The 14,078-nt window shown below is 48.5% G+C and overlaps 7 protein-coding genes across 7 annotated transcripts; 3 read left to right on the top strand and 4 right to left on the bottom strand.

Moving 5' to 3' along the window:
* Positions 1 to 332: 332 nt before the first annotated feature.
* ACHE_30157S (uncharacterized protein) lies at positions 333 to 1,523 on the bottom strand (the record flags this gene model as incomplete). Its single annotated transcript, XM_043276745.1, has 3 exons — positions 333 to 501; positions 551 to 858; positions 954 to 1,523. The coding sequence occupies 3 exons, from the start codon at positions 1,521 to 1,523 to the stop codon at positions 333 to 335; spliced, it is 1,047 nt and encodes a 348-aa protein (XP_043134692.1).
* Positions 1,524 to 2,301: 778 nt separating this feature from the next.
* Positions 2,302 to 2,763, bottom strand: ACHE_30156S (crinkler effector domain-containing protein; the record flags this gene model as incomplete). The annotated part of the gene is made up of 1 exon (XM_043276744.1): positions 2,302 to 2,763. The coding sequence occupies one exon, from the start codon at positions 2,761 to 2,763 to the stop codon at positions 2,302 to 2,304; it is 462 nt and encodes a 153-aa protein (XP_043134691.1).
* Positions 2,764 to 3,506: 743 nt separating this feature from the next.
* On the top strand, positions 3,507 to 3,878 carry ACHE_30155A (uncharacterized protein; the record flags this gene model as incomplete). The annotated part of the gene is made up of 1 exon (XM_043276741.1): positions 3,507 to 3,878. One exon carries the CDS (start codon positions 3,507 to 3,509, stop codon positions 3,876 to 3,878), a length of 372 nt encoding a protein of 123 aa, XP_043134690.1.
* A 2,238-nt stretch (positions 3,879 to 6,116) lies between these two features.
* On the bottom strand, positions 6,117 to 6,924 carry ACHE_30154S (mago nashi family protein; the record flags this gene model as incomplete). The annotated part of the gene is made up of 7 exons (XM_043276740.1): positions 6,117 to 6,131; positions 6,196 to 6,321; positions 6,382 to 6,469; positions 6,530 to 6,593; positions 6,649 to 6,744; positions 6,796 to 6,833; positions 6,890 to 6,924. The coding sequence occupies 7 exons, from the start codon at positions 6,922 to 6,924 to the stop codon at positions 6,117 to 6,119; spliced, it is 462 nt and encodes a 153-aa protein (XP_043134689.1).
* A 391-nt stretch (positions 6,925 to 7,315) lies between these two features.
* SEC26 (coatomer subunit beta) lies at positions 7,316 to 10,350 on the top strand (the record flags this gene model as incomplete). The annotated part of the gene is made up of 4 exons (XM_043276739.1): positions 7,316 to 7,620; positions 7,681 to 8,101; positions 8,160 to 10,158; positions 10,208 to 10,350. The coding sequence occupies 4 exons, from the start codon at positions 7,316 to 7,318 to the stop codon at positions 10,348 to 10,350; spliced, it is 2,868 nt and encodes a 955-aa protein (XP_043134688.1).
* Positions 10,351 to 10,833: 483 nt separating this feature from the next.
* LCB4 (putative sphingosine kinase (SphK)) lies at positions 10,834 to 12,476 on the top strand (the record flags this gene model as incomplete). Its single annotated transcript, XM_043276738.1, has 3 exons — positions 10,834 to 10,960; positions 11,031 to 11,087; positions 11,161 to 12,476. The coding sequence occupies 3 exons, from the start codon at positions 10,834 to 10,836 to the stop codon at positions 12,474 to 12,476; spliced, it is 1,500 nt and encodes a 499-aa protein (XP_043134687.1).
* Positions 12,477 to 12,746: 270 nt separating this feature from the next.
* On the bottom strand, positions 12,747 to 13,892 carry ACHE_30151S (ribosomal RNA processing 1 family protein; the record flags this gene model as incomplete). Its single annotated transcript, XM_043276737.1, has 3 exons — positions 12,747 to 13,624; positions 13,686 to 13,793; positions 13,844 to 13,892. The coding sequence occupies 3 exons, from the start codon at positions 13,890 to 13,892 to the stop codon at positions 12,747 to 12,749; spliced, it is 1,035 nt and encodes a 344-aa protein (XP_043134686.1).
* Between the last annotated feature and the right edge of the window lie 186 nt (positions 13,893 to 14,078).

Raw genomic sequence — 14,078 nt, 5'->3', positions numbered from 1 at the left:
ATGATGGCTATGAAGGAGGAAACATATATAAGGACACTCATTCATGTACTTAGCTTAGTTCTTCGCGATCAATACAAGTCATTCAGCATTGGTTACCTTCTAGTTTCTGACTCGTCCGCACTTAACCAACAACCCAGTATACGTACTCGGTTGGCCTTGTTTCTCTATTCATTACCTTTATCGTTTCTACTTGTTGATTATCTTACGGAGCCTGGAGGGGGCGACATACCCATCAACGCATACAACTTATTGAACCGGACCCGGAGGGGCATTGAGCATACGATTACTTGGGAGGCACTTAAGGTAAGTGTCCAGTCTCGAAATACAACTAACTAGAACCCTAGGTACGATACGAGAGAAGCCAGGTTGTGACAGCCCTCAGCTGAGTGCCTTAAGTTCATGATGGAGAATTTGCTGAGGATTTCTTTGCATAATTTTGTTAGTGAGTTGAATCTGGCAGGCAGGGGCTGTGACATTGTGCCAATTGAATATTCAATGTATCTAAGATGGTCAGAACAGAAGAACAATAGGGGCTTGTGAGAAGAATTACTTTTCATGTAAGCGCGATGGCAGAACTGCAATATTGTCACCATCCAGAGCTACCCTGTGAATCCAACCATTCTGATAACAGAACTTGATGTCTGCATCATTGATATCAAATGGAATACTCCCTTCCTCTGTAATTGTGTTCAATATTTTCAAAATCTTGCTTGTGCACCTCTTTATATGAGGGAAAGAGCGATTGACTGACTCTCTACTAAGCTTGTCAAAGACTGTGGCGGTGTCCTCCAGGAACCAGATGACATGGTCTTCTGTCAAGGTTCTAATGGTCTCATACTTAATGTCATGGCGATAGTTCTAAAACTGTTAGCTTCTTTGCTCCTCAGATAAAACTTCTCAACATGTCCCAATATGGGGAGGTTAAAAAAAAATAAGAAATCCTTTGCATGTACCTGGAAAAGTACATTGACTATGGATTCCACTGCTCCTGGATGGCCGTTTGATAATGCAAATATGTAGTCCTCGGCACTTTCATCAAAAGTGAACCTTTCTGAATATTTGTATGTAAGTAATCGTGAAAGAACATCCTTGAACTCTTCTTTGTCATAGAATAGACCAATAGGTGGTGAGCATGACTGGTTCTGTGGTGTTAATGAGATACGTTGTTCGTCAAAAAGGGTGACTGGGGTGAAGAATGTTTGATCTGGGCCTGTTCTCGGGCTGCCATAAGAGCAGAAAAGACACAGTCGAAAATTATATAAACAGGTAAGACTTTGTCTTTCTTTGATGATTGTGTTCCAGAGTGCAGCATCATTGTAGGTCACCTGTGCCTCATCCACGAGAATCACAGTGTCTGATGTCAAAACCCAAGAGAGGTCCTGTTCTGATTGTGATGAAGTCACGGTGAAACCAGTGGTCGGGACACCTTGTAGTTCCTTATTCCTTTTTTTGACAAGCTCAATAAAACTGTCCCAAGGGTCCCCGGAATCAAGCTCTTCCCATTTCTTGATTAAGAAAACCATTCTTCCCTCTTTGCGATAGTAGTCTCTCAAAAGTTCTGAGAGACATGTTTTGCCACTGGCTGGAGTTCCGCGCACATGGACTATGTTCACATCATCCAAAATGGCTGCAAGTTTGGACACTGTACGCTCTCGAGGGCATATCAACTTATTCTCTGTGATGGACTGTATCTGAGGTATATTTGCTGTAATGTATAATTGTTAACTCAGGCATGAAAAGATCATTGAAAATGAGATACTTGTTACAGACCTTATCGTATTAGTCTCACGTGACAATACGGGAAGATAAGGCAGAATCATTGGATATGGAAAACAGGGATTATGATGGCACAGTGCAGTTATATGTGACACAGGATCACGTGAAGGAATCACGTGACTACTTGGTAGTAATGCGGGTAGTCAGGAAGGTAGTTCAGCACTACCATTGACACTACCAACCCTACTACCACTCACAGGATGGAAGGATATATAAGGACGCTCATTCATGTACTTAACTTAGTTCTTCGCGATCAATACAAGTCAATCAGCATTGGTTACCTTCTAGTTTCTGACTCGTCCGCACTTAACCAACAACCCAGTATACGTACTCGGTTGGCCTTGTTTCTCTATTCGTTACTTTTACCGTTTCTATTTGTTGATTATCTTACGGAGCCTGGAGGGGGCGATATACCCATCAACGCATACGACACACCGAACCGGACCCGGAGGGGCATTGAGCACATGATTACTTGGGAGACACTTAGGGTAAGTGTCCAGTCTCGGAATACAACTAACTAGAATCCTAGGTACGATACGAGAGAAGCCAGGTTGTGACAATACTCTCACCACTTTGTGATTCAGAATGCTTCCGTTTCCGTGTAGTTGTATCTCCGCTCACAACAACAACAATATCCACATCTGGATCCTTGCTTTCGGGGAAGAGTGGGTTGGTCGTGATCATTCGGCGTGGACGTAGAAATTCACCATCATCAATCCTGAACTTCTCTTCATGATTGAGTTGCACCACAGGGCTGTAGAGCTTGAGATCACTGTAGTGAGGTATGGTATCCTTGATTTTTTCCCTGATTTCTTCCCAGATCTTCTTTTTGAGAGTGTTGATATTATCTTGGTCTGCAACACATTCCACAGGAAATGACTTCTGAAGACCATCGGATAAAGCGCACCATAACTCACGAGTACGCGGTCGAGACATTGTCAAAGATTGAATTGGGTTGAGCACCCAGCTGGTGATGGCGGCGGCCATTGGAAGATAAGGACTAGAAGTGCACCTGCCTGATGTGAAAAAGAAGTGCACTTGCCTAAATTAAGAACAAGAAATACACCTGCCTGACCAAACAACACTGTAAGAGGAGAGGTTGCTAATGGCCTTCTTACACAGAGGCAAGTGATATGTGTCAGTTTTCCATCCAGGATTATTTTACGTCAGTTGAGAAAGAAGCTTGCAGGGAATAGAATGTAGTGAGATGAGAGATGATCATTATGATCATTAGATGGATGCTAAAGAAGACCTACCGCCAAGGAATGTGAGCATGTGATATTAGTGTGTTGATTGGTTGATGTCGGAATCCATAGCTTGGAGGTGGACTATCTAAATTTCCGATTGTTTTGTATTAGTCAGCTTGCCCTCATAAATTGCCGGATAGGAGCAATACAGTAATTCAGACCTCTTTTGCGATTCCATTAGCCATATGTCCACTACACCCTTGGTTCCGACACTTAGTTAGCAGGAATAGGGGTGGAGGATCGTCCGTCACGTACAGCCTTGTTTAGTTAAGCATGACTGCGGCCCGGTGGGAGCCAGCATTGACAGGGACCAAGAATGATCTCATCCTAACCCCACCTCCCCCTGACCTTGAGAGCTAATATCAATACTTCTAATCTTCTGTGATCTGTCCATCAGTTCCGCTCAACAATATTTCAAAGAAATAGAGCCATTCACACATTCCTTGGGAACAGACAGACTAGAGGTTACTTCTTAAGTTCAACATGTCAACCCTCAATGTGAACCCTGAATACTCAGACGACTTTGAGCACAAGCCGCTGCCCTTGAAATTGTATCCTGAATACGACGATGAAGAAGATCTACCAATAAAGAAGAGACTAGAGGCCCTGGTCAACAGGGATATGAGCCCAAGCCAGGCGGCCATTGATTTTGACACCACTATCACTGAAGTAACCAATCGAAGGCAGAAGGAGGTGATGAAACGGCCAGATCTGCAGGCCCTCACACCAGAAGAAAGAGCCCAAGGGGTTAACATGTACGACCTCGTGCCAAATCCTAGGCTAGCTATCCACACGATATTCCTATCAATTGCCCGATTATGTGTCACAACCTGGCTTCTCTCGTATCGTACCTAGGGTTCTAGTTAGTTGTATTTCGAGACTGGACACTTACCCTAAGTGTCTCCCAAGTAATTGTATGCTCAATGCCCCTCCGGGTCCGGTTCGGTATGTCGTATGTGTTGATGGGTATATCGCCCCCTCCAGGCTCCGTAAGATAATCAACAAGTAGAAACGGTAAAGGTAACGAATAGAGAAACAAGGCCAACCGAGTACGTATACTGGGTTGTTGGTTAAGTGCGGACGAGTCAGAAACTAGAAGGTAACCAATGCTTGATTAACTAGAATTGATCGCGAAGAGCTAAGCTAAGTACATGAATGAGCGTCCTTATATATCTTTCCTCCATATACTATCCTTCTACCTTCAAGAGGTATATCCAGAGTATAGCCAATCAGCGCGTCGTACTTCATATACTCAGCGGTATACTTTTCCAAGTAGTCAGGACGGTATACAGTCACGTGATATGGTCGCTGATTATCATCCCGATCCCAGTTTTCCGTGCGACTATCCTAGTCCTTCCTGCGCCATTCTCTCATGAACTGATATCCAATGATTCTGTCTTGACCCCATACCATCACGTGAGGCTGATACGTTGGGTTCTGTAACATTATGTTCCGCATTTCCCCCCTACCACTCTGGACAAAATCAGATTGTTGAATTTCTTGAGGCACTGCGAGCACTTCCACAGCATGAGGTTTATACAGGTTGTCCTTCTGAAGACCCCAATGAACCTTATCCCACTGTGCTATTATGACCACTTGAAGGAAATTGGGAAGCAGTCGCTGAGTTATTTGATTATGAGATAACATGTATGTACACTCTAGCCAAACTCTCTCAAGATAATTATGTCTGATATTTAACCTCTCTAGCCTGCTACCCTCCCTATCGCTAGCGCAACTACAATTCTGCTATGGCGCGCCTAACCTGTTCAGGCTTGGTTGACTGTGGTTTTCTGAGTTCTCTAGATGACATACTGCCGTCCAGTGATGAATACCCAGATTTGCAGAAGCGTCCAATTGATGGACCGAATAAGATTGGCAACTTTATGCTTGGAGCTGCCCAGTGGATTATGTGGTCAGATGAATGTCACTATGTCTACCAGAAATGTAAAAAGGTGGAAAGCATGTCAGGGTTACGCCAAATGTGGAGTATGGAGCGCTGGAGGGAGTGGAAGCATCAGTTTGCCTATGTGGCTGGTGATGAGCGATATCCCCAGAAATACCGGGAGGTGGCTGAATGATCACATCGTCAAATGCTTATCTGTGAGGGCGAGGACACGGTTGAGTAACAGTACAGGAAATGTCAGATAAAGTAGAACTCTGGGAACATACTCTCAGACTGATTTTAGACAGAATTCAACATGCGTTGAGCTGCATTGCGCTTGCAACTGGCATCGTGGCTTCAAGAACAGTTACAGTATGGATATTTCGTGCCCCGTTTGTCGCAAACCAGATCAACTCATCGACAAAATTTAACGTCGGGCAGTCTTGAACAAATCTCTCAAAGGAGACGTTATAGATACGATTGGATGCTGGTCGCTGTAGGATGATGACCAGATCAGATGGTGCTGATGCAAGGTCCAGGGCCTTTTTCAATCTCACTTACATATAATTCGAGCTCTTGTCTAAAGTTTCGAATGACATCAAGAGCTTGAATATCGTTAACGGTGCCGCGGTGGACTGGTTGTTGGGGACGAGGCAGAGCGGACATATGGTTGGGAATCGGGACACCGAGGGGAGAATTTGCAGAGGACATTGCCTTTCCGATTTAGGTATTTTCCGAAACGATATTTCTTTTTTAGTCAGTTTATACCTCAAAGTGATCATATACAGCCCAGAAGCCTTGAATTACCGTTCGTCTTCTGGTCAGATAATTGTCCCCTTCATTAAGGCTGGCGTGATAGAAACAGTTCCTTCGTAAAAGGATGCGGGGAAAATATATAACCAATAAGCCATTTCCAGGCAACAAGGCGCACCATAGGGTACCACAGCGTCAGCCTTATCTTGAGATATGGCCCAATAAGCTGGAACTTGTAAACGCTGGCAGGTGGCTGTGCGCTACAAGTATGAAATCATATGGTAACAGTAGACATTGTTCGCACGAATAATGATGGCTTGAAATAATTCTGCGCATAAAAGATGAAACTGGCATTCAAAGAGATTGTGCCGTTGCTGTTTCTGGTATTCGTTCACTTCAATACAAAACGCCCCATGCTCCTTCGTAGATCCAGACCCGCATTCAGGATATCGTTCGATTTAGATAGGCTTGATCTGCAAGGGGAAGATTAGTTAGAATGCTCCTCATACCCAAACAGAACCATGTATTGATTCTTACCTTGAAGTGAAGGGAGATGAGGGAGAAAATGAGAGCCTTGAGATCCTGGACGAGGTAGTAGAACACACGCAGTCCTTCCGGATCTGCCGATTCCGTCACATCTACTAACGACCCAATTTTCGCGGTCTAGCAAGTTGTTAGAAGCCATCCAACGAGCTGAAACTGAAACCTGTCGGGGCGATATACCTCGAATGAAATGTGTTCGTTGCCCAATCGGATCTCCAATTCTTGTCGACCATCCTTGTTCTTCTGCGGCCATTTCGAATCATCTTCCCTGTTGGTGGCGACGGATTAGCGCGTGACAGAGGACTGAGGGGCACCGCGGGATGCATACTTCAGGATTTCGCTGTCTTTGATGATACGCTTGATCTCCTGTATCATCGCTGCGCTCACACACACTGTCCGTCCCGTTAGCACGACCGCGCTCTCGACCATGTTTGTTCCTCCACTCACTCTCTTTGCGGATCAGGGAATCATTGCGGTAGTTGGAGTTGTTCGCGTATCGAACGGCGGCGCTGCGACCATCGCCTAGGGTGCGGAAGTCGAATTCTATTGGAACCCGTTAGCAATAGTCTCTAGTCGCGAATGAAGATAACCAACCTAGAAACTCATGCCCGAACCGCCCAGAGTGACCGGAGCTGCGAGGCAGTCAGCAGCTGAGGAAACCTGGGCCTCAACAACACATCGGGCTTACTAGTAGCGGAGATAAAAAGGGTCGTTTTGCGCCATCTTTTCAGACACTTTTGTTTATTATTTTGGCGTCTTGAAGGAGAGAAGGTAGCAAATCTGGAGGCGGATCGCAGGGTTGGTCCAGGCGGCTTAGTCACCCACACACTCCGGCCAGGTTGCTCCGCCGCGCAAGTGGACAGCATTCATTCTATCGTTCCGTTCATACTTAACAATTGTTTTGCGCGGATGACATTCCTGGCTGGTGAGGGGAGCTTGGATTATACTGCTTAATTCTGTCTACTCTTAATCTTGCTTGCTTAGGAGCGAAGTGAGTGTCCCCCCCCCGCTGTTGTTCCTGGTGTTTGTTCGTCGGAGGCCGAGTATTGACAAGTTGCAGGTCTCCTTAGATCTCCTCCCCTCCTCCTACTTTCCCACTCGAGCAATCACCACCATGGCGTCGTTTCTGGAAAATGCGTACAGTTTGGTCCATCAGGACAACACTGCGGATCAGCCTTCCTTGCAGGAGTTGAAATTGCAGCTGGAGAAGGGCACCGATGAGACCAAGATGGAGACCATGAGGACCATCATCACGATCATGCTGAACGGAGACCCCATGTCCCAACTATTAATGCACATTATTCGCTTTGTTATGCCGTCTAGGAGCAAACCATTGAAAAAGCTGCTATACTTCTACTATGAAATCTGCCCGAAACTGGACTCGAATGGCAAGCTTAAGCAGGAGATGATCTTGGTCTGGTAAGTATGATTGATATATGCCATTCCGTTCCATTAATAACACTGTCGGTGTCTTTTCAGCAACGGAATCCGTAACGACTTGCAACACCCCAACGAATACGTCCGAGGCAATACCCTGCGATTCCTGTGCAAGCTCCGAGAACCGGAACTCATCGAACCGCTCCTCTCCTCCGCACGGTCGTGTTTGGAACACCGTCACGCATACGTCCGGAAGAACGCCGTCTGGGCCGTTGCATCAATCTTCCAACACTCGGAACCTCTCATCCCGGATGCACCAGAACTTATCCAGACCTTCCTCGACGGTGAAACCGACAGCACCTGCAAGCGCAATGCGTTTGCCGCTCTCATGTCCATTAGCCACACCAAGGCCCTGGAATACCTGGCGACTACCTTCGATAGCATCCCGAACACTGATGAGCTGTTGCAACTTGTCGAGCTGGAGTTTATCAGGAAGGATGCGGTGCAGAACTCGCAGAACAAGGTAGGTGGTCCGGCAGGCGTGAAGGCACAGGAGGTCCATGGCTTGCTAACTGAAGTAGGCTAAATATCTGCGTTTGATCTTCGATCTCCTTGACGCATCTACGAGTACTGTGATATACGAAGCCGCCACTTCTCTTACTGCGCTCACCAGCAACCCCGTGGCTGTCAAGGCCGCTGCCGGCAAACTCATCGAGCTCGCTATCCGGGAGGCGGACAACAACGTCAAGCTCATCGTGTTGGACCGTGTCGACCAATTGCGCATCCGCAACGAGGGCGTTTTGGATGATCTCACCATGGAAATCCTGCGCGTGCTCTCTAGTCCCGACATTGACGTTCGTCGCAAGGCTCTTGGCATCGCTTTGGAGATGGTTTCCAGCAAGAATGTGGAAGAGATTGTCATGTTGCTGAAGAAGGAGCTGGCCAAGACGGTCGATGAGACATATGAGCAGAACATTGAATACCGTCAACTCCTTATCCAGTCGATACACAACTGCGCCATCAAGTTCTCGGAAATCGCCGCCAGTGTTGTGGACCTCCTGATGGACTTTATCGCCGACTTCAACAACAACTCTGCTGTGGATGTTATCTCGTTCGTCAAGGAGGTTGTGGAGAAATTTCCCAAGCTACGGGCCTCTATTGTGAATCGTTTGGTTTCGACATTGAGTGAGGTTCGCGCCGGAAAGGTCTACCGCGGTGTCCTGTGGGTTGTCGGAGAGTACTCGTTGGAGGAGAAGGATATTCGTGAGGCCTGGAAACGTATTCGCGCAAGTCTTGGAGAAATTCCGATCTTGGCCTCTGAGCAACGACTGCTTGATGAAGTTCCGGATGAGTCTGCGGCCGTGAAGGAGCAACTCAATGGTGCCAAGCCTTCCGCTCCGACGGGTTCAAGAAAGGTTCTCGCTGATGGCACGTACGCTACTGAAAGCGCTCTTACGAGCCAATCGGCAGCGGCTGCCAGACTCGAGGCTGTCAAGGCTGCCCAGAAGCCCCCTCTTCGTCAGCTCATTTTGGACGGTGACTACTACCTTGCAACAGTGCTGTCGTCTACATTGACGAAGTTGGTGATGCGTCACTCTGAGGTCTCTGAAGAGGCGGCTCGTACCAACGCTCTCCGCGCCGAGGCCATGTTGATTATGATTTCGATTATGCGTGTTGGTCAGTCCCACTTCGTCAAGGCTCCCATCGACGAAGACTCTGTCGACCGTATCATGACCTGTGTGCGCTCGCTGGCTGAGTTTTCCGAGAAGAAGGAGTTGGAGACCACCTTCCTCGAGGATACCCGGAAGGCTTTCCGTGCGATGGTTCAGGTCGAGGACAAGAAGCGGGCTGCCAAGGAAGCTGTTGAGAAGGCAAAGACCGCCGTGCAGATTGACGACGCGATCCCGATCCGGCAATTCACCAAGAAGACTGACGTTGAAGGTGCTGAAGAAATCGAGCTCGACTTGGCCAAGGCCACTGGCGGCGACTCTACTGTGGAGACTGTGTCCTCGAAACTCAGCCGGGTGGTGCAATTGACCGGTTTCTCCGACCCTGTTTATGCGGAAGCTTACGTTACCGTCCACCAGTTTGACATTGTTCTCGACGTCCTTCTGGTCAACCAAACACTGGAGACCTTGCAGAACCTGTCTGTGGAGTTTGCAACACTCGGAGACCTTAAGGTTGTTGAGCGGCCCGCGACCCACAACCTCGGACCGCGCGACTTCTTGAACGTTCAGGCTACCGTCAAGGTTTCGTCGACGGATACCGGTGTCATTTTCGGTAACATTGTATACGACGGGCCTAGTTCGACGGAAACCCACGTGGTTATTCTCAACGATATCCACGCGGACATTATGGACTACATCCAGCCCGCGCATTGCACGGAGACGCAGTTCCGGACCATGTGGACCGAATTCGAATGGGAGAACAAGGTCAATATCAACTCGAAGGCGAAGACTCTTCGCGAGTTCCTCAAGCAGCTGATGGAGAGCACCAACATGGCCTGCTTGACACCGGACGCATCTCTCAAGGGTGATTGCCGGTTCTTGAGCGCCAACCTGTATGCCCGGAGTGTATTCGGTATGTTTCTCGTTTCATCCAACAGAAGGTCATTTGCTAACTTGATCAGGCGAGGATGCACTGGCAAATCTGAGCATCGAAAAAGAAGGAGACGACGGACCGATCACAGGATTTGTACGGATAAGAAGTCGGTCGCAGGGACTGGCGTTGAGTTTGGGGTCACTCAAGGGACTCAAGGCGTCCGCGGCATAAATAGATTATTGACACTGTTGAAGCGTTTATTAGTTACCCATGATATTCTTGTATGCTTGTGTTTAGTATGCTTGTCTTCTTGTCTTGTTCTACTACTCTATTATTTATTACTGGAACATATTCCTTTCAATGTGAGCTCTATAGATCCGGATGTAGATCCCAAGTATGTCCGTTTTCGGCTCAGCTGAACTCAATTTTGTGTCTTTAAGAGGGGTATTTATCTGAAAAACTGGACTCCCAATCCCAAACACAATCATACACGCCAAGTACTCCAACAGCCCCGGGGAATTTCGTGCCTGAAAAGTTGGTCAAGTGGACCGTTAATCGGCAACCAAGACCGATCCTTCCTCCAACTCCGGAGTACTGCTGTCTCCAACCATTACTCTCCTTCATTTCTACCTATTCTTACTCCCATTCGTTTTCATCTATCGTACAGCTTCATTCTTATAATACTCATGACTTTCTACTGAAAACCAGCGCATAATGTCCCTTTCTACTGTACGCACGGAATCGCCGGATACAGGGTCTCGGTTGCTGGAGCACGACTCGACTCTGATTGTTGGCCGGTCGGTGTCTCTGACCTTGGGAAGTGACTCTCTTGCTATCGTCGGTATGTTTTTTTTTTTTTTTTTCTCTGCTGCTTCATGTCTTTTGTGTTCCAGCGATATTCACAAGTGCAGATGAGCGGGCCTCGCGCAAGTCGGATCGCGACGGATGCTGCGGATTTCTCAAATCCAGTAAGACCCTCCATCCTCCATGCCTAATAGCTCCGAGGAGAACCCAAACTTATAGCTGGCCGCTATGGTGCAGAATCCAAAGAAACCCACGCCATCTCGCTATACAACGTCCTCGACGCCGATCTCTCCCCCGCGGGCCTAACCATCACCTATGCGAAACCCGCGACCAGAGACGATGTCACGGTCAACGCCCTGCAATATCCTATCAGCGACGAAGAGAAGAAGAACGCCGACTCATGGATGCAGAAACTGCTCAACCTCGCATACGGCGACGCCATGCGCTACAAGCGGCTCAAGGTCTTGATTAATCCCTTTGGCGGAAAGGGTTCTGCATCCGCGTTGTACAACAGGTATGCGGCGCCGATTTTTGCCGCTGCACGGTGCCGGGTTGATGTGCAGACAACATCGCACATGGGCCATGCGACGGAGATTTGTGAAAAGATTGATGTGAACGCATATGATGCGATCGTGTGCTGTTCTGGGGATGGGTTGCCGTATGAGGTGTTTAATGGGCTGGCAAAGAAGGCGAATGCGAGGGAGGCGTTGGCGAAGCTGGCTGTGACTATGATTCCTTGTGGATCGGGGAATGCGATGGCTTGGAATCTCTGCGGGACTGGGAGTGTTTCGGTGGCTGCTTTGGCTATTGTCAAGGGGTTGCAGATGCCTATGGACTTGGTTTCGATTACGCAAGGATCGACTCGTACGCTTTCGTTCTTGTCGCAGTCGTTTGGTATTGTTGCGGATTGTGATCTCGGGACTGATGATATCCGCTGGATGGGCGCGCATCGTTTCACCTATGGTTTCCTTGTCCGGCTCATGCAGCGGACGGTGTACCCGTGCGACCTGGCTATCAAGGTGGTTATGGACGACAAGAGAGCGATCAAAGACCACTATCTCTCATACACGCAGCGAGAGCTTATCAAGCGCGATCCCCAAGAGACTGCTGGTCAGTCTGGGGGTCTGCCCGAATTGCGATACGGCACGGTGCTGGACGAACTTCCGAGCGATTGGGAGGTTGTTCCAGGCGAAACGATGGGTAACTTTTACGCTGGTAAAATGGCCATCGTATCCAAAGACACCAATTTCTTCCCGGCTGCTCTGCCCAGTGATGGTCTGATCGACATCGTCACGGTCGACGGAACCGTCCCTCGAATGACAACTCTCAAAATGATGTCCGAAGTTCCCAACGGCGGATTCTTCGACATGCCAGAAGTCATCACCCGCAAGGCCGTCGCGTACCGCCTTGTCCCCCGCGAAAAAGAAGGCTTCATCAGCGTGGACGGCGAAAAGGTCCCCTTCGAGGCATTCCAGGTAGAAGTCCACAAGGGTCTGGGCACCGTGCTGTCCAAGTCTGGCCATTTGTACGAAGCAGAGGGACCAAGGTTGTGATGCCAGGACTCTCTGGATTGTGGAAGGAAGGGAAGTAAAGTGGGTTTGTAAGTATACTTATAATCATGGTTCTGGTCTGCGCATTTGTGATGATACCCTCACGAGATCGGACATAGCACTGGTTTGCTTGATGCGATTGATTGATGCTTCCTGTACCCTGCACTGCTGTAATCAAACTACAAGGAGCTAGTACTTAGCGGTAATGTATGCGATATTTTAAGTGCCCATTCCCAGGTTCTATGTACAACGCTATTCAATGCTTTTGGTTAATTAGTCAAATCCACCCCACTCCTCACTCTCCTCATCCTCATCCTCACTCTCGACCTTCCTCTCCTTAAACCCCCACTCAAACAATCTCTCGTCCTGCAACGCCTCCGCAGCACGAGTCCGAACGGGCTTATGCAACCCCTCCACGCGGAGTGTCTCAATAGGACCCAGGATAAGATCCATAGGAGCCTCACTAATAACCTTCCTCGGCTTCGTCTCCTCTCCTTCCTCGGAGTCCCCTTGTTCGAATTCGAGAACCTTCTCCAACTCGTCGATCCAGATATCCAGAAGATGGTAGCGCAGACCGTCGGGACCGTGCGGCATAGGCACGTAGTCGGTTTTCTCATTGATGGAGGTGTCTTGGTCGGGGTCGAAGTTTAGGGGGTTGAGGGGTCCTTCGGAGATTATACTGAGGTAGGATTTTAGGTCGGTCCATTTGGCGGCGTCCGAGTCTGTGGTTGTTGTGGGGGTTTGGGTATCGGTGGTTGCGGTTGTGGTGGTGGTGCCGTTGGATATTCTGTTGGATTGTTCGTCGGTGTTGTCCTTCCCCTTAGACCGCTTGTTCTGTTTCTTCTGGTTCTTCGATTTCGCAGCGGCCTGCTCTTCTTCGCGCTTGCGCTTCTTCCCACCGTCATCATTTCCTGGTTGTTGCTGTTTGCCTTTGACGAAGATCTCGAACGCAACACCCACATAACACCTAATCAAATACATATACTTATCCAACCGCAACCGATCAATCGCATGGAACTCGCGCCCAATGGTAATCCAGAACGCGCGCAGGAATCTGTGCACTGTTGGGCGGGGGAGGGTCGGGACGAGGGAGTACGAGAGCGAGCGCGCGAGAGCTTGTTGGGTGAGGGGACGGTCGGAGTGGTAGAAGCCTGCTTTTGTTAGTATTCTGGCCTATCGCTTCGTTTGAGAGGTGAGTAAAAGGTAGCGTACAGAAGAAAAGACCCTTCCAGAGTTTGAGCAGGTCAATGAGGGAGAGGTCTGTTCGGGAGCGGAGGAAGAGGGTTAGGGAGTCGAGTGCTTTGTCGCGGGTCTTGCGGTCTGCTGTTGTTAGTGTATGATTTATGATAATGGAAAGTAGAGGGGCATACCGCTTGAGGCGAGATCCCTCACGAAGGGGGTTCTTTGTACGTCTGTCATGGTTGGTGTTGTAGAGCTCCGTCAATTCGAGATCGAGATATGTTGCGCTGAGCTCTGGATTAAGAATAGAAGTATGATCTGGTCAATATCGTCAGGTCAATCGCATCAATGAATTCACGCGATGAGTGCTGAGAGAATTGCACCTCTGATTCTGTGGTGCTGGCTGCTTGCTTGGCTTGACGATGC

This window comes from Aspergillus chevalieri, chromosome 3 (genome assembly GCF_016861735.1).
Source record: "Aspergillus chevalieri M1 DNA, chromosome 3, nearly complete sequence".
NCBI classification, from domain to species: domain Eukaryota; kingdom Fungi; phylum Ascomycota; class Eurotiomycetes; order Eurotiales; family Aspergillaceae; genus Aspergillus; species Aspergillus chevalieri.
The sequence above is the reverse complement of the archived record's forward strand: the minus strand, read 5'-3'. Positions and strand labels throughout refer to the sequence as shown.